General features: G+C 33.0%; 2 protein-coding genes across 4 annotated transcripts; one reads left to right on the forward strand and one right to left on the reverse strand.

Annotated features, from left to right (window-relative positions):
• Positions 1 to 3,428: 3,428 nt before the first annotated feature.
• LOC100816336 (tRNA wybutosine-synthesizing protein 2/3/4) lies at positions 3,429 to 11,025 on the reverse strand. Of its 3 annotated transcripts, XM_041017440.1 has the most exons (10): positions 9,998 to 11,018; positions 9,084 to 9,489; positions 7,574 to 8,764; positions 7,312 to 7,441; positions 6,568 to 6,803; positions 5,888 to 6,023; positions 4,946 to 5,022; positions 4,092 to 4,198; positions 3,865 to 3,996; positions 3,429 to 3,773 (listed from the first exon to the last, which is right to left on the reverse strand). In XM_041017440.1, the coding sequence occupies exons 1-9, from the start codon at positions 10,833 to 10,835 to the stop codon at positions 3,890 to 3,892; spliced, it is 3,228 nt and encodes a 1,075-aa protein (XP_040873374.1). In that variant the 5' UTR covers positions 10,836 to 11,018; the 3' UTR covers positions 3,429 to 3,773; positions 3,865 to 3,889. The 3 variants fall into 3 exon arrangements, with proteins under 3 accessions (XP_040873374.1, XP_006584077.1, XP_014633743.1); XM_006584014.4 differs by having other exon boundaries at positions 3,429 to 3,996; positions 9,998 to 11,017; XM_014778257.3 differs by lacking the exons at positions 3,429 to 3,773; positions 3,865 to 3,996; positions 4,092 to 4,198; positions 4,946 to 5,022; positions 5,888 to 6,023 and having other exon boundaries at positions 6,668 to 6,803; positions 7,294 to 7,441; positions 9,998 to 11,025.
• A 505-nt stretch (positions 11,026 to 11,530) lies between these two features.
• Positions 11,531 to 24,040, forward strand: LOC100790973 (starch synthase 3, chloroplastic/amyloplastic). The gene is made up of 16 exons (XM_006584015.4): positions 11,531 to 12,095; positions 12,394 to 12,430; positions 12,540 to 13,667; positions 13,863 to 14,077; positions 14,468 to 14,738; positions 15,307 to 15,482; positions 15,958 to 16,065; positions 16,444 to 16,553; positions 17,872 to 17,977; positions 20,051 to 20,221; positions 21,104 to 21,232; positions 21,767 to 21,949; positions 22,357 to 22,488; positions 22,796 to 22,907; positions 23,147 to 23,270; positions 23,633 to 24,040. The coding sequence occupies exons 1-16, from the start codon at positions 11,985 to 11,987 to the stop codon at positions 23,766 to 23,768; spliced, it is 3,249 nt and encodes a 1,082-aa protein (XP_006584078.1). The 5' UTR covers positions 11,531 to 11,984; the 3' UTR covers positions 23,769 to 24,040.
• The last annotated feature ends 597 nt before the right edge of the window (positions 24,041 to 24,637 follow it).

Consider the following 24,637-nt stretch of genomic DNA (forward strand, 5'->3'; position numbering starts at 1 on the left):
AGTTTCTAAAAATAATCCAGCTTCTACAAAATCATCAATTTGAACCAACAAATCATTAATCGGAATGATTTTAGACTTAGGATTTTTAAATAAGATTTTGAATTCAAATTTTATGGATAAAAAAAATAATAAAGAAAATATCTCACAAAAGATAATCAATCTAAATTTATTAATTTAAGAATATTACTCTCTCAAATAACCTTTAAAATAATAAAATTATATAAATAATCTCTAAAATATTAAATATTCATTAATTTAATTTTCACATTGACTAATGTTCAACGCTTCGGAAACTATGTAGTATGATTTTTAATAGTGAATGATTACTTGTATAATTTGAGATGGATTATACGTTTATGCCTTTTGAAATATTAAAAAAATTAATATTAACATATATGTGTGTAATTATAATACATGTGATGACATTTATTTCACTGTAAAAAAAATATTTTTTCTAATAGTTATTATATAATATTATTTTCGTTTCTTATTATAAGAAATAATTTATAATTTATTTTATACTATCACTTATTTCTTATAACAAGAAAAAGAGGTGATACAACACCATGCTTACCACACCCAAAAAAAAAGAAAAATATTATCACATATATCAAAATTATACATTGAGAAATGGATCTAGATTAAAAGGTTTGGGGTAGCTGCCCCTCAAGATTTTTTTCTTCCCCTTAATATAGCATGTATAAATTGTACCCATAAAAAGAATTAATTGATTCCCATTAAAAATATATGTGAGTAGTATTTCATAAAAAAAAAAATTGTAGTTAAATACGTAGTTAATAATTATCTCATTCATACTAAAGTAGTTAGAATTAATGTTGAAATAATTATTTTACATATTTGTAAATATTAGATATTAAAATATATATTGTTAGTTATCCAATCATATATTAAAATGCATGATAAAATTATTCACCTAAAAAATAATTGTAAAATTTGAGTTTAATTGACCGTTAATTTTGACTAAAAATGATTAAATTATTTTAGTTTATTGTTGTTTTCAATGAAATAATGAGAAATTTAATATTATTATAATTATTTATCAGCAGGGTTAAAAAAAGAAAATTTTAAGTAAAAAAATTGATAAAAAACTTAAAAAAAATTAAAAATTGGGACATATAAGACAGGTTCAACATGTATTACATATGGTAATGAGAGGCCAAACTCCATTGTTGGGAGCTTGGCAAACCAACTCTTATAATGTAACTCTTTCTTATCATCTATTTAATACAATATTATTTTTATTGTTCTTTTTTGTGCTTATTTATTTATTGATTGATTGATTATGATTTGATCTTCTATATAGTATTTAGGGGATAATGCATTGAAAAATAGTTATTTTATAAGAACAGGAAAAGGGCATCTAAATTAAATAATTGCTAGAAATAGATTGATATTTGTTTAGCCTATTTGATCTTAATGTAATTTATTATTTTTATCTTTACAAAAAAATTTGAGAGAGAAAAATAGATAAATTAAGCTCTTCATGCGGGAAACCAAAGATAGAATGTTTTAGTAGATATGAGTAAAAATTAGGATAATATTTGATAGAGAAAAGTATTAACATTGCATCACAAGTAGTTTTTACATGTTGGACTCCGACATATTTACATTTTGAATGAATCCATCTCTCTGCATCTAAACTATTTTTCTTGCTTTCTTTCCTTTTACTCTTACCCTCAAATTCTATATTTACAATTCTTTATCTATTCTCCTTCATCTAATTGCTTAAAAATAAAATTTACATCACTTCAAATACAACCAAATTCATGTGCATTCGACACTCAGACTTTTAAATATTTTACTATTTGAGAGAAATTTGTATATTTGACAATCAAGTAACACTTACTAATAAATGTGGAATAACTTCGTGTTTTGTTATTAGATTTTCATTTTTTTATATATTAATTTTATGGGTTTTTTTTATTTCTAATACTTGTTTACATAAGACTAATTATTAGTTGGTGGTGTACTCATGTGATTTACTCTGAAAATATTATTTCAGAAACTAAAATCTTCAATATTATAAAAAACCCTCAATCGTTAATTAAGTTTCCATTTAAAATAAGTTTATACAAATACAACTATTGAAAATTGTCTAATAATTAAGAAAAAATATCAATAAACTATTTTTACTGTATAAATTTAGTCACAGAATGACATGTTTGTATAATATTATAATTTTGAATAATAATCATATTTTATCTTTTAAGATTATATGCATTTTATTTTTAAAAATATTAATTATATAAATTACTGAATTAAAAAGTTTAAATTTAACAAAATTATTTCATTAAAATATTAAAATATTTAGATAATATATTATTAATTGAGCATATTATTAGAAAAATAATTAGCATTTTCTTAAAATAACACATGTTTTTTTGTTTTTTTTTATAAAAACGTTAAATGATTTAAAATAAATTAAAATAAAAAAGTGATAGATAATACGAAAACATTTTTCTTTTTTTTATGCCAATATCAATTTTAATTTTAATTACGTGATTTAGTATCATCTTGAAGAAAGCTTGATGGCTGAGGCTGCTGAAGCTGGCTCCGTGTGGGTTCATGCAAGCCTCTGTCACCACCGACACTCAGAATCAGTAATGGATTGACTCCATAAACGCCAAGGTGGAAACCCCATATCCCATGACCCATCATCCACATATAAATATATAATAGTGTCTTGTAAGTCCAGACAAAACTGTTCAAGTTTGCTTGTTTTAAATTGCTAGCATTTATTGTCTATTTATGGCCACAATTAACTAAAAATTTAAAGCATTTAGAAAAAAAAAGTTTAGGAACATAATTACTATTTTAATATAGATGATTTTTTTGAAAGGATATATAATTTTTTTTATGCTCTCATGCAAGAATGACTAAATCTATAATTAATCCATGACATACACTTTGGCAGTGCCTTCATGCAAATAAGTAATAACGTCTTAATGTAATCAATTTCTTCTTCCTTAAAGGGCCTATACCTATGCTTGAAAAGCAACTTCGTATCATTAAAATGCTCTTTATATACTGCATTTCTTAGCTTTCTTCCACTTAGGAATTAGCACCAAATCACACCAATGAAAGGTTTTTATTCAACAAAAAAGTAGATAATGGACATAACTCATTCATTGCAGTGAAGGCAATAAGCAAACAAGTGAGCTATGGAATCATTGTTAAAATGGATTTTAAATTCCTGAAAACCAGAGTAACGTCATAACGGCAAGACAAAACTAAAACATGCTTGTCGAGCAAAATGAAATTACCCTAACTAGACAAATGTCTGACTTACAATATTGATTGATGTTCAGCCTTTAACTACGTTTTAGGACCACTTTCAAACTGTATTAAACTGAGGAGAATTGTGAATACAACATTTTGGGTTAGAAACCATGCCTGTGGGCTGTGGCTTAGAAAATCACTATAGTCCCTCTGATAACTTAATTACAGTACAGCAATAAAAAAGTAGTATAATAGAATCCAAACAAACGACTATCGCCTTGGGCTTCATTGTAGCCCAAAGTAACACAAACCATCTGGATAGCTTTATGTAATAAAAATTGAAGCCCTCCTTCCTTGTACTATTTTTGGAAGGATAAAATTATCAGTTCCAAACAATATACATCAAATAGTAATACGCAGCACTTGGAATGAGACGCCATTGTGTCATCACCAAATTCAATAATCATCTGTGACCAATGGTTGAACAATATTTTCTGAACTTCTGAATCCAGACTCAGCATTTACCTTTGCTACTGGCACAGAAAGTAATTCAGTTCGAATTTTGGCATATTAATATTCTTACATTCACGTTGATTGCATGCATTAACCAGTTTTTATTCTTACATTTTGGCATATACCAAACCATTCACTATATTTGGATCTGTCTGCATCTTACATCTGCTACAACATGGCGAATATGTGGAGCATACCATTTTACCCTCTCAACATGTTCTATAGAAACCTCCCAAGTATAACCTGTGGGTATCATAATAGTGTGGGTTAATTCAGAGTTGCAATGGGACAATGCCCAAGTTGAATAATTAAAATAAAATAAAATATAATGATTCTACCTTCAGATCTAGCAATGTCATATATTGATTTTGATACATGATCAATCCATTGACTCTCCTCTGAGTCTCTTGTATTCCCATGAACATGTAATATTCCACCCTCTCTCCTGCAACGTTGGTTCAATGAGAATGAAATTGGTAATGAAAGTAGAGGCCCAGAAGTGAATCTGAGCAAGAGTTAAACTGGTCATATCCACACAATTTACTCCATTGTCCTAAGATGCTTGCTTCATATATTAATTCAAATTTCATAAGATTTCTTTGTCATCAACAGAAGTAAAAGAGTCATAAATTTAGCATCTAGTTACTGATATAGTTTCCAGATACAGCGGTTTCAACCAGGCAATTAAAATGCATGAGATGTGAGCCATGGCTTTGGGATGATCTTGATTAAAATTGGTAGAATTAGCAGATAGGTCAAACAAGCCAATTTGAAAATTACTCAGGAACCAGGATATGAAGACAAAACCGCAGATGATTTCTACTAAAAATAATGCATCATAAAAATATTGAAACGGTTATATCACCTAATATGACAGTTCCTCTCCAATTTTATTTACATTGGCTATATTTTTAGCGATAAACATTACTAACTTCAGGAAAACAAGTTCAACAACTCTGCCACAATTCTCTCAATGTCAATCATCATAGTAAAAAATAATATCATTTCCATTTATAAGGTCAGCTATAATTAAATTATATGGTGCTAAATAAGCAGGCAACTTAATATGAGTATGGAACAAAATGCAACTACCAGTAGTATTTTATAGATCCTAAGATGACTTAATGCGGACAAAAGAGTAACAGCAGATAAATATGCTGAAAGCAATGATACACATTAGTATTCCAATTACCTTAAAGCCCTTACAGCTGTGACCCAGCTAAGCTCACTAGATGGAATGAGACCAAGACAAACTCTATCAGCCACACTCTGTAAAATGAAAAATCAACAGATTCCATTAAATTATTTCCTTCTACATATATCAATTAGTGTTAAAAATTGATGCACCCATTTTCCTTAGACATCACACTTTTATAGTCAGTATTCAGTGACTCATTGAAAAAAGTGAACAACAGAGTAAATAGTTCATCGATCACATGTTTACTTCCTTTTTGTATCTTTTACCAAACAAGGGGATAAAAAACTTCCCTTTTCTATTTATCTTCTTTTTGTCCAAACAAGGGAAGAAGAATATTACAATCCTAACTCAAATTCCTCTGTAAAATGTCTTCCCCTTCACTTAATGCCTCCTTTCATCTTAATTCTTAATGCATACTTGCTGGAAGAGTGTCTCTAATAATGTCGGAAAAAAGCTCATTGATTTTCACTTGTGTTTTGGATAAATCTCAGGCTAATTATAAATTATCTTAATTAACAAAAACAAAAGATTCTAACATGACTTCTACTGGCATGTACTAAGAGTTTATAGTATACAATCAGATTTGATTGAGTGAATTACAGTTTGCAAATAATTGAGAGCACATTTTCCATTTTATAGAGTTAAAAAAAAAGGTTGATCAAATGAACATGTTTACCATATCAGTATGTTGGTAATCAATTTTATAGTTAATCCTCCTAAATTGGAAATATGTTTACCAGTGATAGGGAACCTAAGGGCAATCAAGGCATAACTGACACAGAGTGTGGGGTGTCTTTAGATGGATTATGCCTGAGACTGATTCTCATTTCTCTGGTAGGAGAACAACAGGGAGATGGCCAGCTGATTTGGTAAATCAATTTTTTCCTTGCTGGGTGAATAAATAGTTAAATACACACACACACACACACACACTACCTTGGGAGCTGTAATTCGATTATCTCCTTCAAGTATGATACAACGGTCAGCCACAGAATTTGCTTCTAGATTATGTTGGAGTGCTTCTACAGCATGGGGATTCCACTCACAAGCATATACAAGCTTTGCCTGGGCTCTGCTCAAGAACATGCAAAAACAATATGAACAAATATAGATTAATATTATTAAATATTAACAAACCTCAGAAGCAAGCAATGCTGGATAATTAGATATTAAAAATCTTAGAATATGGCCTTAGGGCTTAACTCAAGCTCACAAAACCGGCTTATAAGATGAGAAACTTCCCAATCCTTTTAAGGACTACATTGGTCATATCTCTGGGATCTCAAGAAAAATCTTTCAAAACCTCAATCTCTGTTTAATAAAAGTACACAAGGTGTGCCACATCCCAGTCTATCGAATGTTCATTTTCAGATCCAGAATATATTTTCAGTTTGCAAAAAATAAATTATCAAATTATGTTGACAGTGTACAAGGACAAGTGGACCAATATCTTCCATACAGTACTACAAGGACAAGTCAAACCATACTCTAGTTGTCACTTGGCTTTCCTCCAATTATAACACAATATTGGAGGCTAAAGGGTAATTTAATCACAATACCAAAACATTAAGAGATTAAGTTTAATACATATGTCTGCCAGTACAAACAGACAATACCTGACAAGGAAAGGCAGCACAAAGTAGCCAATGCCTGCAAACAGGTCTACTACAACCTCATCTTTACAATCAAGCCTGGCCATCCGGATCTTCTCAGAAAGATTACCCCATGAGAACATGCATTTTGTAGCATCAAAAGAATAGAGAATTCCATTTTCTCGATGATTGACCCAGCCATTATCTCCAACAAGAATCTGCAATGTGCTATCTCTTGTACCAGTTGCAGCAACTGGGCCCTATAATACCCCAACTTAAGTCAGAAATAAATGAATTCATTGCAAAGATATTGCAGGAAGAATTGAAAACAGAACTGTGATTAATAAACTAAAGTTATATAAGAATTGTCTCAGTGATAAAGTATTACTGGTAATGCCAAGATTTTTTCCTTCAAAAGATCAACCACTGCCACTCATGGTTTGCATCTTAATAAGAACTGCCAATTCAGTCCTCTTATAAGTTTAATCTTCATAAATTTCTATGTATATAATTGTATATTATTATTATTATCAAAGAATAGTATCTTTTAACCTGTACAAATAATTTGTTATTGAATTTCAGTAATTTCACATACTTGTCATCAGACATTCCCTTATCTATCACATATATTTAATATGTGCTGTATATATCCAATAAGAAACTTTTAAATATATCATGTATAAGGAAAAAAAGTGAATTGGAATGATCGAGCCCGTGAAGGACAAGAAAGCACACAAACTAATGTATTACTCATGCATATGTGATTACTTGGCGAGCTAGACGGTGAGCCTTGAGTGATTTGGCAACAATGGACCAAAGCTCTTCTGCAATTGAGTCCCACATAGAATCCTTAAAAGAAGTACTTGGAAGTAAAACAATATCTCCAAGCTGATCCCATCTGGAAGAATAAAGAATTAGTACAAGGAACACAACACTAAAGGGATTGCATACAAGGGGGAAATCCAAGTAAATGGAATATAAGCAAGAAGTTGGTACGCAGGCACCATAAAAGCATTTTTATTGAAAGAACCTTGTTGGCAGTTCCTCTAGAAGCCGTGCTGGTAGGCCCTTATGCTCAATCAAAGACGTTATTGCTTCAGTCATCACTTTCAAAGGAGATTTGGCAGCTTTTCTTTCTTCAACAACCTTGTCTCCCAGCACAATCGCACCATATTCATGGAGAAGTATCAATGCTTCAGAACAGGATAACTCATTTAATAAGAATTTGTCTCGTTTAAGTGGTTTTGAAAAGAGACCTTCATTTTGTCTATCAAATGCATCTCCCAAATTATGATTCCTTTCATGAAACACAGCAAAAAATTCTTGATGGACAGGAAAACCGATATGTACTCCACCCTCGTCAGAGTATGCTTTCCTCCCCAAGTCTAACCATCCAAATTTTTTCAATATATCCTTTCCCAATTTTGCATATTTCTTTTCTAGTTGCAAAACATAATGCAATGCAATCATCTGACTTTGATCATTCAAGCAAGGTATGTTGTCATCAGAATGTGAACTTTCATCTTCAGATATATTTGGTGCATGTTCAAGTTGAGGTCCACAAGAATTTTCAATGTTATTCCTGTTAGTCCCTTCATTTTGGTTACTTGTACGCTTTCTTTGGGTTTTTACTGGCTCATCATGTGAATGCATTAAATGGAGCAAGCTTACTTTTGCTGGCTCACTGAACTTGGTTCCAAATGCATAGCATGATGCACCCCCACCAACTATAGCAAGATCATCACCCACGACATTGGCTGTACTGCGCACAAACAAATCTTTACCTACAGAATTGAGGGTAACATGCTTCCATAAACGAAGCTTCAAATCAAGTAAAGCCAGCTCTTGACAATGTTGTCTAACAGGACAACCACCAAGAACTCCAAGATAATTCTTATAGAGAAAAATTGAGTGGGAGAACCTAGCATGTGGATTCCTTCCAGCTGTCCTTTCCTTCGTCCATTGACCCTTCTGAACATCAAAGCTGTGCAAATCCCCAAGTGCTTTACCACCATTGTATCCACCAAACATGAAAATCTGAGAATCAGATGCCACCATAGCATGTGAGTGGCGTGCACATGGCCAGTACCCAGAAACTGGTATTTCTTTCCAGTGTAAATTGTTTGTGTCAAAAACATAAAAGGAAGAAAAGATAATATCATTATCAAGGCCCCCAAATACATAAATGTTTGAACCCATGACAGCTGCAGCATGACGATGCCTATCCAACATGTAAATAAAACTATATATTAGACTTACAGTGTAAAAATAAAATTACCAAGTCAATCAACAGCAAGTAATGTCACTACAGTACACCTTATGATATAGAGTTACAATATACCAGTTTAATAAGTTGTAATGGCAAGCATTTATGAACATGAATTAAAATAGCAATAACAAAATTCATTCAATACGCAAAGTTATCTTAAACATACAAGGCTTTTTTCCCCTGCTGTGAAATTGATTTATCAGTGTTTTTTTTTTTTTTTAAATTCGAGAAAGGCTGAAAGTTATAACACGAGAATGCTGTTAAGCATTACCTGGGAGGAAATCCACTGTCACCACATTGCAGTAAGTTCCAAGAATTCTTAGTTGTATCGAGGATCCAGACATCACTCAAAATTTTATCGGGACCGGTCCGACCTCCAATCACAAACATGCGATTTCCAACCAAGGAAGCTGTATGGCCCAAACGTGGAGATGGAGAAGCACAGCCAACAGTGCTAACCATGTCAAGATTACCAGAATATGGATCAAGCAGCAACAAATCATTTCTCCTTGCATGTCTCCCCATGCCTCCAAAGCCACCAAATACAATAACTTTCTTGTGGTCAGCATCACCCAATCCACAAGCGGAGTGACCCCAACGGTAAAGCTTCTCCACTGGTTCACCAACAATTTCGAAATGGCCAATTGACAGACCACAACCAGGAGAACCCACAGTCCCTGCCAACCATTCAAAGATTCAGACTTTTCATAGATACTATAAGGAAAGTTGTCCTGCAATCAGATACATACCGATATGCATCAGTACTAATTTCATCACTCAAACATGTGCGCTCTAATAGCTTTTTTGGCACATTTACAATCATGATCCCATAAACTATAAATTGAACTTCACATGCAACATAATGCAAAGAGGAGTGCTAGCAACACTCTCTAACTTACTCCTTTTGACACAATCTTTATTACTATTGATTAAAATTTATCGAAAACTACAAAAACATCATGAGTGAGCCTCATTAAATAAGGAGTTAGACCCATACAACTTTGTGATTTCTAATGAATTTCACCCAATAATAGTGTATTGTTTTTTTTTTTATCGGCAAATGTTAATTTGCTAGTTTTGTTAAAGATGCCAGTTGGGTCCCCAATCACTAGACCAAACTTATATCTCTTGTAAAGAGTGTATTGTATATATTTCTCTAATGTAAATTGAAAAGACATATTATACCTGAAGAGGTTCCAACATTCCCGTTTTCTAGCTGAGATTCACCCTCTAGTTCAAGATGATCACAAACTTCATTAGTTCCCGACAAGTGGTTACTGTTATCGGCAAGCACAGATCCATTGGACAGCAAAACTTGGAAAAACCTCTGAGTTCTTTTCCTATTAGCTTCCATTTTGTCATTTGCCACCTGAACGAGGTAACGAACATAGTGGGGCGTGACCATGACGTTGCGCGTGTCCCCCAACGGGACCTCCATGCGAATGGAGCAGCGAATGGCGATGATGAAGCGCTTTTTGGCATTGGTAATGCCACTTTCTCGGAAGCCGCAGGAGATGGCGAGAGAAACGAGGGAGTGAGCGGAGGAGAGGTCCCTGCACTCGAGGGCGATAATGAGGGGCTCGAATCGGAAAACGAGTTCGGAGGGAGCAAAGGGGGAGGGAGTTGACTCGGAGGGGAAGAGGAGGGAGAGGACCGAGTCGGGATCGGCGGGGTCGTGAGAAACGAAGAGCCACGTGCCGCCTCTGGCTTTCTTCTTAGGGTTGGGGGAATCAGAGAGGGAGAGGGGTTGGGCGAGGATGGAGATTCGGCCGGAGCAGGAGCTGGTGGTGAAGTAAGAAGGGTTTTGGTTCAGAGTGTTTAAGAGAGGGACGATGGCTGCGTCCAATGACCCCTTCGGCGATTTGTCTGATTCCGTTGAGCTCAGTGAGGCTAACGTCGCAGCTTTTCTCTTTTCGAACTCCATCCTTTTCTTCTCTAAACCCACCCAAAACCTCTCCTCAAGATGAAGATGATTTTGCTGGACTCGGGTCATGGGCCTCATGAAGTCCTGACCCAAAGGCATCAATAATTTTATTGCCAGATTTTGTTAGGATTTAGAAGCAAAATGAATCATTTATCTTTGCTTCAGGTATTACTCCATGGATTGAGTGATAATGTAATTCAAGATGTATGGCTTCTTGGAAAATTTTGTTACATCCAGTTTAGAAGGATGATGAGTGATAGGAAGGGGTTTTGTCAAATAATTTACTCGAAATATGAAATCATTTATGATTCATCAAGTTCTTTTGGACAAAGATTCCTCAAGTTCTAAGCAATCCAAAAGTGATATACAGTATATATTTGTTTATTAAGTATTTTTAAATCTCTTACATTCTATATCTACAATAATAATAAGTTTGATTGTGGAGAAAGAAAGAGAAATTTTCAAAATTTGATTTGAGTTCTACATCTTTTTTTCTTTGCTTTAATTTAAATATTTTTTTTCTTTTCTCTTCTCTCCAACCAAATCAACCATAAGAGCCTTTAATCAAAATTTATTGCAACAAAAACATCCAAATCGTGATTTTTAAGAAGATTATGTCACAAAATAGACGTGCATTCAAGTCAACGGGTACATATACAAAATACAAAACTTACTGTATATATCAATTTAGCAAAAGCCTAAAAGTTAATATATTTTTTTTTTTTTTACGCAAGATTCGGCACTCCACTAGTCAACGTTTGCGCGAGTCCTACGCAAAAAGTTTGATGCTAACAGCACGACTCCAACGAGGAATCAGTGCGTATTTTGGCTTTGGCATAAACCTCCCATGAAGATTGTCCCAACGTGGCATCATTTGACGTTGTGAATCCTAATTTATTCTCGCGTCCTTTTATTTAGTGTTTAGTGTATAAAGTAACACCTAACCAACCTAAATAAGCGTTTGTTACGGCATCTCGAGCATTATCCCGAAGTAATCACTGCTCACAAATCTCTAGTCATGTGGAAACCAACAATTATCTCGGTGCCAAATTGATTTTCCATATCTTAAACCCTTCTCTGCCATGCCATTGCCATTATCAGAGAATCAATGTTGATATATATCATCTTAAAATATATACTTTTTGTTGCACGGATCCTGTGAGAATGATTGCTAGAACGAACATTTGCTCATACATAGCGTAGAAGAATTATTATTATTGGGAAGCAACTGCAATAGCAGCAGTGAACATGGAGATGTCTTTGCAACTGAACTGCAAAACGACATTCGGCAATAGAAGTACTTTTTTTGGGTTTGGAGCTGGATTGTTCTTCCCTACCACTAGCCAATGCCACCGACTAGTTACTCTCCCAATTCATCCTACTATTGTTTTTTTTTTCATTTATTCTTAAACTTGATGCTGTATTTCACCTTCATCAAGTAACGATCATAATTTCTTTCAGGCAACTGTTAATCAATATCCTAGATTCTTATTAAAAAAATGTTATTAACATACTCTCAGCTGTAATTTTTAATATATTTTCAACATGATTCTTACACCATAATTGTGGGTTATGTTAATGTGCTTATGCTTTTAGACATCTTGATTAATATAACAGAATTAATCTTTCTTTTTTACCATGGCGATGTGGATTCAAGGCTGGTTGGCGCTCTATTTGCATCAATGCCAGTGCAGGTTTATTAGCTACCCTTGTTTTACTTTTTTATACTTGTTATGCCATATGATTGATCCTGTCCATCTCGCTCTGTTCAAGTTTGTATAATTGAGCTATATCTTTTTGTAGATTTTTCAAGTAGAAGACAGAAGAGGATCTTTACTGCAAGGCCCAAGGGTCATGGTTCTGATTCAAAAAAGGGTTTGGTCCCAAGACCACCTATTGGAACACGCATAGTTGGAGAAGATGGAAATGTTTATACGAATGTTCCTGACACTTCCAACATTGGGAATGTTGAATATTTAGACGACAAATCATTAGACTATGCAGAAATTATTGGAATTATTAGAGAATCAGATGTTCATGGCACTTATAATGAAGTAACTGGGGAGACCATAGTCGAAGAAACAAATGATGATGATGATGATATAATAAAGGAAGAAGCTTCTCAACTGTTGCAGTTAAAGTTGAAAGAACGTTTACGCAGGCTCGAAATAGAGAGGATTGCACAGGAAAACTTGTCACTACGGAACAAGTTGTTTGTATATCCTCCTGTGGTTGAGCCAGGTCAAGATATTGAAGTGTTTCTTAATAGGAGTGTTTCAACTCTATGTAACGAGCCAAATGTTTTGATTAAGGGAGCATTTAATGATTGGAGGTGGAAATTTTTTACCATTGTATTAAATAAAACACACCTCCTCAATGGTGATTGGTGGTCTTGTCAGCTACATGTTCCAAGAGAAGCCTATAAAGTGGACTTTGTGTTCTACAATGGGCAAAATGTCTATGACAATAATGACAGAAGGGATTTCTCCATACCTGTTGATGGCGGAATGGATGTATTCGGATTTGAGGATTTCTTGCTTGAGGAAAAACGTAGAGAATTAGAAAGACTTGCTAAGGAGCAAGCTGAAAAGGAAGAACAGGAAAAAGAGAAAAGGAAAATGGAAGCAGAGAAAGCTGCAATAGAAGAGGACAGGTCACTGGCTAGGGTGGAGGTAGAAAGGAAGAGAGAAGTGTTGCGCCAGTTGACGAAAAATGCAGTGAAATCCATCGACAATGTTTGGTATATAGAGCCTAGTGAATTTGAAGGCAAAGACTTGGTCAGATTATATTATAACAGAACATCAGGTCCTCTTGCACAGACTCAGGAAGTATGGATTCATGGGGGGCACAATAATTGGATGGACAAATTATCAATTGTTGAAAGGCTTGTCAAAACTGGTTCAAAACATGGTGATTGGTGGCATGCTGATGGTATGCTCATTTACTTATTCTATTAATTATCTCCGACGTTAGTTTATTTAATTGAAGCTAGCCAAATGAATGTTTTGACGGTATTGTATCCTAGATAATATTGTTTGAAAAGTAAGGTAAAAACTTGGTCTTCTCTCCAAGTCTAACTTGATGTAAGCAAGATTTTTTTTTTAAATCAAATTTCATTTCATGCAGTTGTTGTACCTGACCAAGCCGTTGTCCTGGATTGGGTCTTTGCTGATGGGCCACCTGGAAATGCAAGTTCGTATGATAACAACAATGTTCAAGACTTCCATGCTATTGTGACAAAGGTCATACCTGATGAAGAGACTTGGGTTTGGGAAGAGCGAACGATATTTAGAAAATTGCAGGAGAAGAGGAGGTTAAGAGAGGAAGCTATGCGTGCCAAGGTTAGTTTTGACGAGAGATGATTTTCAAATGGTAGTAACATTGCGACTCTATCTAATCTAAAATACTTCATAACCATAGATAAAATCTTAGTTGTATGATTATGTCCATGTTCTTTTCAATATAAATACATGCAGAAAGTTAGGGATAACATTAACATATACTGATATACCTATAGCGTAGTCTATCACATTTGGAGTATGAAGTTAACCTTTCTGACTTTGATCTGGCAGCTTATTTAAATACTTGTTTGAGATTGTAGTCCTAGATTGGTCCCCCAAAACTTTGTTTATCTACATATTAGTTGGCAGACATAAGCATTACAATTTCTTGCTTTTGGGAAGAAAAAAGATTGACAACATCTCCTTGATTTGGACCTGTTTTTGTTTCAGGTTGAAAAAACAGCATGTATAAAAGCTGAAGCAAAGAAAAAAACTTTAAAAAGATTTTTGCTTTCTCAAAAGCATATTGTCTACACTCAGCCTCTTCATATTCAAGCGGGGAGCACAGTGACTGTATTTTATAATCCTTGCAACACAAACCTAAATGGAAAACCAGAAGTTTGGTTTAGATGTTCATTTAATCGTTGGACTCATTGTAATGGTTCATTGCCACCTCAGAAAATGTTGCATACAAAGTATGGTACTTACGCCAAAGCCTTTGGTGAGTCTCTGATCTTATAGTTTACATTCGACTAAATTTGGAATATAATAATCCAACAATTAGCAATGTCAAGGAGTATAATATCTCTATGGTTAGTTAATTTTTATTTTATTAGTTATTTTCTTGTTAAAATTGATTGAGAGGATGTGACTTCTGAAATATATTCCAGTACCTTCAACACATGATATAAATTTTTGTGTCATTAACATTAATGATATGGTGCTATTCTGGTTGGTTCCATGTAAATGAATTATGCTACCAATTCAAGTTGTGTTTTAAAAGCTGTGGATTGACCTTTGTCTAAATGTTGAGCGTTGGTCATAAAAATAAATGTTATGATCACTTATTATTTGAATTCAAATTCAATGTTCATAAATCTTGTATCACGGTGTCAGTATCAGATTAACAACACTAGTGTTCCTTTATTTTAGAATATCTTAAAGTTTGTAACTGATGTATTTGTGCAATCATTTTGTCTGTACAGGTAAAAGGACATAAAACCGATTCATTTACTTATAGCCTTGTGCATTTGTTCCTTAATAAGTTCTATGATTTTGTGCTTCTACAGTTAAGGTTCCATTAGATGCATACATGATGGACTTTGTATTCTCTGAGAAAGAAGACGGTGGAATTATTGATAATAACAATAGAATGGATTATCACATACCTATTTTGGGTGGTATTGTAAAGGAAACGCCCATGCATATTGTCCATATTGCTGTTGAGATGGCCCCAATTGCAAAGGTAAATTAGCATTGCATCTATATCATCTCAACTTCAACTACAAGTCTGTGTAAACTTTTATTGTTTGAGCATGGAAAATTTTTGGAATTTACAATTAATGAAGAAATCTTACCACTATCACATGGGTCTATAATGGAAAATATAATAGTCACAGGATTATGGTATTTGGTGATCTCTTAAAAACTAGTCAACATCTACATGCCAGCCACAGTTCTTTGACTCTTTGAAAATGTGTATGATCACAAAAATAAAATTAGCATTTTTATTGAATTAGCATCTAGAGTGTTTCAGATATTAAAAGTTTATGGATGAGGGAGAAGAAATAATGAAAAGTAATCATTTAAACTTTTTATAATATTTGAATTCTAAAATGCAATTTGAGGACAAATGCAGCATGCTTGATGGACATTGCCAAAGCATGTTGTGAGTGATTTTAACATGTTTTTTCAATTCTGATGATCTATATTTTTGGCAGGTTGGAGGCCTTGGTGATGTTGTTACTAGTCTATCACGAGCAGTTCAGGATTTAAATCACAATGTGGATGTTGTTCTTCCAAAGTATGACTGTTTGAATCTTAGCAATGTAAGTTTTTTGCTATTGCTTTGGCACTTATGCTATATCACCCTGCATTGGATATTTAGAGTTTATTCCTTAAATCATGTGTTTTCTCCTATTGAAAGAGCATGATGTCATGATTATTTATTAGAGTGTTGTAGCTAGAGTTGGTTGGTAATCAAAAGGGAAAAATGCAAATATTATGAAATTGGTTGAGACATTCATGAAAATGTATGGCTGTTCTTGAGCATGTTTCTTATCATTTATTTGTTGAGCATATGCATTGGCAGCCCTCTTATACTTATAAACAACCACTATTGTAGTGTTTAAAATTCATATATTGTGTTTGTGCTGTAGGTAGAGTTATTTTTGTAATATTTGTTAAATACATGTCTTTTGATGCAGGTAAAAGATTTTCAATATCACAGAAACTATTTTTGGGGTGGGACTGAAATAAAAGTATGGCATGGAAAGGTGGAAGGTCTCTCTGTCTACTTCTTGGAACCTCAAAATGCGTAAGAATTTGGCGCTCTATCTTTAAAAGTTGTTAGGAAACATCCCCTCATAACTCAGGTTTACTCTCACAGAAAGAAAGCCTAATAAATAGAGATGAGTTAGCCATTCCTTCTTCATCTATCTTTATCTTTTTCTATTATTTATCCTTATTCTTGTTTTTAGGAAAAACTGTTAAGAGAAACAATACGTATAGGGGCCTGGCAGAACTGAGGGATAGGAAATTTGTATTCTAGTTTTCTGTGAATAATCGGGAAGGCTAGTCTTCCTCATCTATAGAGGAACTCCATTGGAACTCAATTTTTATTTTTATTTTTCAGTTATTTATTTCAGAGAATAAATAGAACTTCCCTGTTCTTATTTAGTGCTAATGTAGACACTGAATTTCTACCAAAAGTTCTAGCCTTTTGTTGATTTACTACTTGATCACGTGGATAGTTCTACTACTACTACAACTAAATGATTCAAATTGTAAGGGGCTTGTACCTTGGATAATTTGAATTTAGAACATACCAAACAAGTGAATTTACTTTAAAAAAATATATAAATGTAATGTAGGAATTAATGTACCTACTAATTCATGGCAATCAAATGAAGATGAGCTTCATGTTTATTTTGGAAATGCCACTTCGGATCAACTTTTAGGCCAGAAGGCCCGGAGCGAAATGTGGTGAGACTTGAAATAGCATGAAAAGGCAGGTTGCAGTGATTATATATTATAATTGAACTTAATGTTCTCATAATAAAATTGCTTGGTAACTGTCTCGAGCACTTGAATTCCTTTGAATATATCATTTACTGTGTATAGGGTGTTTCTTTGTCATCATTTGATCCATTTAGCTGACCCTGCCAAGTGGGAAAAAGGTTTGGTTGTTATTGTTGTAGAGTGCTTCTCAGCCATGTTCATGTGCCAGTGATGGAGTTGAAAATGTGTAATGAACTCAAATCATGGCTAAAGAAATAATTCTCTTCTTGCTTCAAAAAATGAGTTGAGAATAAAAGATATTGTTCGTATGTAGTGATGATTATATCTGAAGCAAACTTGGAAGAAATAGAAAATACACAAATGCATCAACTTTGTAACAAACTCAATAATTTAAATTGATAGTTGTTGACTACATTTTGTTTGGCATAAGTACTTAAACTGTATCTTTTTTGAGCTTGTCTACTGCCTATATATCCCCTACCCACCCAGTAATTGTGTATTTTTTTTGCACATTTTTACTCTTCATGATCATTGTTAATAAGATGACTTGAAAAACTCTTCCTATTTCATAAATTGAACTATGCTTTACAAGGTTTGTATTTTTTTTCCCGCAGATTCTTTCATGCTGGCTGTGTGTATGGTTGTGGGAATGATGCTCAGAGATTTGGTTTTTTTTGTCATGCTGCTCTTGAATTTCTACATCAAAATGGATTTCATCCGGTAAGATACATCATGCAACCACTAATTGGGTTGTTATTTTTATAACTTTCATTATACATTTCCTTTGTTGATGTGAAAGTGAGATTTTATTTTTTGTGGTCATGGTATGACTTGTTTGTGAAAGTGGAGTTTAAAATGTAACATTCCTATTTTATGTGTGTGTCCGTGTATACACAATTAAACACTAACATACCCCAGAGTTGGAAGACTCTGCGCTATGCGAAGGTGTGTAGGAGGGTCATTGTACACAACCTTATCCTTGCATATACAAAGAGATTGTTTCCAAATTTGAATCCATGACAAACTGATTACCAGGACACAACTTTAACTTTGTGTTAGGGCTCACCCTCGTGTATATTTAACATAATAGCTTATTTATATTACAATTTACAATCCAAATTTTTTTTAGATATAAACTTACAAACCCCTATTTGCCTTAAATTATTAAAAAATGAGGGAGAGAAAAGTTAAGAAAAATAAGACCTGATTAATATTGCCCTAAATGAGGAATATGCAGTCTCCATTGTCTGGCAGAGAATTAAAACAGTAAGAGTGATTCATGGGGCACCTGACAAGTAGAGACTAGCTTTATTCCTATTTCCTTGCTGGGTTTCTTCTCGAGTGATTAAGCTCTCATTTCAAGCACTATAGTTTTAAATGTTATTTTATTTATTTTCTATCTAATTAGGTGAGAATTTTTTTTTTTTATCAGCATCTAATTAGGTGAGAATGATATTGCCTTTTAGGAATGAGCTTACTAAATCTTGATATCATAGTTTTTGGTGTAAAAGTAAAGAGAGAGACAGAGTATGTGTGAATTTATAATTCTGTTTTGAGATGTGAATCATTAATCTTGAGTACCTTTTGAGAATTCCTACATTAGTGCAACTACTTACTGTTACTCATAGCAATCGTGTACTGCATGCTGGATGTAAATAAAATATATGTATATTTAATTTGTTGTGCGTGAATCTCTCCCTTTAAATACCTGTAGACTTTGCTAGTAGTACAAGCCAAGGTAGCATACTAGTGGAAATACTTGTCAAGAATTTTGACCCTGGTTTTAAATTGAGAAACAAAGTTAAACCTATAATTGCTCTCTTAAATAGGATTGAGAGGGAGTATTTGTATGATGCTGAAGTATGACATTTACTTCGAGTCTTTGCAATTGGAAAAAAACCACACAATGAATTCTAAAGTTACAACTTGATGAATTCTTTGGTCTTTTTGGGCCAATGTATAGTAATTGCAGAAGAAATTGGGGAGACAATTTTTTGCATGTCAAGGTTTGTGCACAACAATTCCCATTACTTAGGTTGGTCTCCTTGAGAATTGATATTTGTATGATCTATATAATACTTATGCTTTTGCGTGTATGACATATTTAAGCATGTTGAATTTTGTCATATTTAAGAAACATAACATTTTAGTATTTCTCTAGTTGGTTCCCAACACATTAGGATAATTTCACTAGTTTGCTAAACTTGAAACGTGCACATGCACACATAAATATACATGTATTTTGCTTGATATAAAAATAGTCAAATTATGACAGCCAAGGTATTTTCTATGGTGAACAAGGCTGGAACTGGGACCATTATGGTTCGACTTGTCCTTCTTCTAGATTCCTATCGAGTTATAGTTATCACACTCATTCATTCCCTCCGAATGCAGGGTTGCCCAACTATCCCAGGGAAGAAGTTGGTTTTTTATGTTAGGAATTAGGATGAATGCTTGAAGTATGGGATCAAAGTCATTAGGATCCCATTTGATTTCGGAGAAACAGAAAATTACATAACTTAAAAGTTGTGAAATTTAACGTAAAGTTAATAAATTTAGATTTTTAGGTTTCATATGAAGTCAAAATTGATTCTTTGCTAAGATTTTTAATTTTTTTAAGTCTTTTTATGCCAAATGAGGAAAACAAATCTTGACCATTGGATTTTATCATTAATGAACAAAATTAAAATGTAAAAGTCATGTGACATTATTAAAACATCAAATGACTTTTTAAATTGATCATTCAACTTTAATTAGTCTTTAATTTAACCATTCGTGTATGGTTATGGATAGGATGTCATCCACTGCCATGATTGGTCGAGTGCGCCAGTTGCATGGCTATCTAAAGAACAGTATAGACATTGCGATTTAAGCAAAGCAGGGGTAGTGTTTACAATTCATAACCTTGAATTTGGAGCTCATTTCATTGGAAAAGCAATGGAATACACAGACAAGGCCACAACTGTAAGTGCTGGTTATGCACTAAATTTATCTATTTTGCTAACTTTATCGTAACATTTGATTATTTTTATCATGTTCATTTTCATTATTGATATTAGTTAATAGTTGGTATTATTTAGTCATAATATTTGATTTATTCTTTCAGAATTTCTCCTTTTTTACCTATAATGTAGGAGGAATTTTGCTAGCATATAGTGTGTTTGGTTTAATGTTGGTGTATACTTTCCAAAGCAGATGAATGTTAAAGCAAAAAATTATTGGATTCACGTTTGAACCAAAAAACAAACATGCTCGTAGTGATTACAACTCGTGGTGCTTCTTCTCTAGGGTCTATAGAAACAGTAGTGCTGAGGTCTTATTAATTTCCAAATGAATGTGTGCATATATAGGATATGCCACGTGAGGTTGTTCGCCAGAATAACAACCATTACCAACAGCTCTAGATAAAGATAGGATCTAGAAATTTAAACTTTAAAACGTTGTTACATATTGTTACAAAAATGATAGCCTCAATCTTTAATGGATAATGCCAACAGGGTCACTGAAATAAATCCTGTGATGATTAATTTTTTTTGTAATATTGATATATTACTAGATAGCATATTTTAAGAAGAAAAAATTGAGTTGGTCATGAAAGAAAAAAATTGTGTATCATTGCATCTTTCTAGAGTTTGATTGCACCTTACACTCATAATTTGTATGCTTAAAATCTATTTTGAAACAACTATTTTCTATCTTGTATTATAATGTTATTAAAACTTCGGCTGACAGATACAATTTTGAAATTTAAACAGAATCAATATTATAGAAAGGAAGGATCATCTTACATTATTCTGATATTCTTCTTATCAGTTAAAGATCTTAGTCATGTGTTTATATTGGCAGGTCTCCCCATCTTATTCTAGGGAGGTTGCTGGGAATCCTGCAATTGCTCCTCATCTTCACAAGTTTCAGGGTATTATTAATGGAATTGATCCAGATATATGGGACCCATTTAACGATGAGTTCATTCCTGTAAGTAGTAATTACTTGATATTTCGGTCATCTATGTCTTTAGAAATATATAATGTATCATTTACTCATATCTTATATGATTTGAATATTGTTAACATACTTGAACTGTATTCATGCAATATAGGTGTTAAATGACAATTTTATCTCATAGGCTTCTACTTCTACTAGATAAGACTGACACATCCTATATCAGATTTTATCCATGTACCTAAATAATGCAATCAGTTGAAGTGAAGATGCTTCTGTCATCTTTCTTCTATATCTTTGTGCATAGTTTGGATAGATCATATGCTCAACAGTCCACAACTGCACCATGGGTCAAATTAATTTTAACATTATAATGTACTAAACTATGATTGATTTAAGAAAGATGGACGGATAGATTGGTAAATGCAGTTGAGTTCAGTAATTATTGCAATGAGTTGGAAGCATTACCCTATCCCTTGTACCTATTCTTTAATCAGGTGTTATTTTGTCAGGATATTTCTAATTCCAGTAATCCAATTATGACTAGCTCATCTTACATTATTGCAGGTATCATACACATCGGAATATGTTGTTGAAGGTAAAAAAGCTGCCAAGGAAGCCTTGCAACAAAGGCTTGGTTTGAGAAAAGCTGATCTTCCTTTATTGGGAGTTATTTCTCGATTGACTCATCAGAAAGGAATTCATCTCATCAAGCATGCTATAAGTCGCACCCTAGAGCGTGGCGGACAGGTTTTTAATTTATTTTTCATCAAATTGTGTGTCTACATTACTATATACACGCATTGCTCGCATAATAGCATATATGGACACTATTATAGAACAAAATATAATTTAAGCATTTAGGAACTGTTCTATTAATATTGATATGATGTCAGTCTCTTTGACAGTTTGACTAAGTTGTTTTGAGTTTCAATCCTCATCATTCCTTGTCAGATATAAGCAGTTAAGCACACAGTTTTTAACTGTCACTTAATAGATTCAAGTTTTGACTGTTTAGAGAAATTATTGTAAAGGATGAATGATATCTTCATCTTAGACAAAACCTCCATGTATACTCTTACCAAAAGAAAAAAAATAAAATATGCCTCACGTATGTAAGTAATCAATGTCTTGGCAATGGAAATATTTGAATGCAGGTTGTATTGCTTGGCTCAGCTCCAGATTCTAGTATCCAAAATGATTTTGTAAATTTGGCCAATCAATTGCATTCTCTTCATCATGACCGTGTTAGACTCTGTCTTGTGTATGATGAGCCTCTATCACACTTGGTAATTTATTGCAAATCTGAAATTTTTGGTAACACGAGAAATCCTAGCATCACACTTTCTAACACACTTTTTTTACAGCACTTAATTATGTGCTGAAAGCTATGTAAGTCACAATGAATGATAAGGATCTAAACATCTATTTTATCCCAGTCTCCATTTAGTGGCATCTACATGGATTTCATCAAATAATAAAGTGTGTTGAAAAAAGTGTGTAAGTTGCTAGCATTCCTCTTATTGGTAACATTTGACCTCTTCTGTGTACAACATAACAAGGCATTATTGACTCATTTGAAACGTTTTGTTCTAGATATATGCTGGTGCTGATTTCATTCTAGTTCCTTCAATCTTTGAGCCATGTGGTCTAACTCAACTGATAGCAATGAGATATGGTTCAGTACCTATTGTTCGAAAAACTGGAGGTTTGTTGACATGCCAGCACCTTATATCTAGAATGTTTTGTCTTTTTAGCTTTTAGTTTTTTTTTTGGTTGGTATGCACTCTTTACGCACAATATAAAGGTATTTTTTTCACCTTACTAATGTATCTGATGCTCTAATTGTTACTTTCCCTAGAACGATCATACCCAGATGAATGACTTAAAAATAGATTTGATAGTCAACTTCATCCTCTTTTAACTACATTTCTGCATAATGTGCAGGACTATACGATACTGTATTTGACGTTGAGCATGATAGGGATAGAGCACAAGCACAAGGTCTTGAACCAAATGGGTTCAGTTTTGATGGAGCTGATGCTTTAGGTGTTGATTATGCCCTCAATAGGTGGGTTATATGTTGTGCAATGACCTGACATTTGTGTTTGAACATAAGAAAACAAAATGTTCCAATATTAGAACTCCAAAATTACTCAACAGTTGGCAAAAATTTTCAGTAGTAAAACCATTTTTTATCGAGATCCATGTTGGATTAAGTCTCTTATGGCTTAAGCTTGTAAGGAAAAGTCCTTTAATTTCACAATTATGTTATGCCCCCTTACAGTGACCTTAAACTGTTGGACGTATAAGATTCTTATATTTACCAATAGTTCACTTTGCCTAATAACTTTGCACACACGCATAGAAATCAGTATTTCCAAAGTCCTAAAATTTGTGATTGCAATATTAATTTTTAATGCTCTTTTTCAGGGCAATATCAGCATGGTATGAGAATCGTCATTGGTTTAACACTTTATGCAAGACAGTGATGGAGCAAGACTGGTCTTGGAATCGCCCTGCACTTGATTATCTGGAGCTTTACCATGCTGCACGTAAGTCAGCATGAGATTTAATAGACATGAATTAAGTTTCATCCTCTTTGTACACATTTTTGTGGTAAGCTTCAGTTTGAACACACTTGATTGCATCTGGTGAATCCTTCAAAAAGATAACAACTACGAGGTGAAAAGCCATAAAAGATGATGAGCTTCAAATAGTTCATTTTTTTAGCAAGCAATAGTGTAGGCTATTTCATGACAATTTTATATATGTTAGGAGATTTGTGTTTTTAAATTGAAGAGTATGTGAATTGTGATATTGCAGAAAAGATATGCAAGCTCGTGTTTGACAATTGAAAATTAAGAGTAAATTTTTTTTTGAAAAAATGAATAAACATTAACGAATATCTTCTTATTGGGTTATTACCATATAGGGTTATTACCATATAGAACTGAGCTAACTCATGAGATGAAGTTGAGTTCATTCCTTCTTTTAAAGTTACTGAACTATTTTATCGAGTTTCTTATTTTATATTTTTTTATATTTTATTTTGATTTAGTTGAACTTTAAACATAATATATTTATTTAAAATATTATAAAATAATTTAATTAATTAAAATAAAAAAAATAAAAAAAATAAATGCATGTAAAATTGGAGATTAAATTAAAATTACAAATTTTAAAACATTTGGACCAAAATCATGAAAATAAAACAAGGAAATCAAAATTATGGATTACGAATTATAGAGGAATTAAAATTATAATTTAATCAAATTATTAATTTTGATAATAATTACTTAAATAGTTATTATTAAAATGCTTATTAGAAATAGTTATATTTAAAATAATATCTAATTAGTTAATAATGTAAAAAAATATTAATAGTATATGAAAGTTAAACTCAAACTCAAGTTAATTAGATCCAGTCATCCAATA

Source organism: Glycine max, chromosome 7, assembly GCF_000004515.6.
Source record: "Glycine max cultivar Williams 82 chromosome 7, Glycine_max_v4.0, whole genome shotgun sequence".
NCBI classification, from domain to species: Eukaryota; Viridiplantae; Streptophyta; class Magnoliopsida; order Fabales; family Fabaceae; genus Glycine; species Glycine max.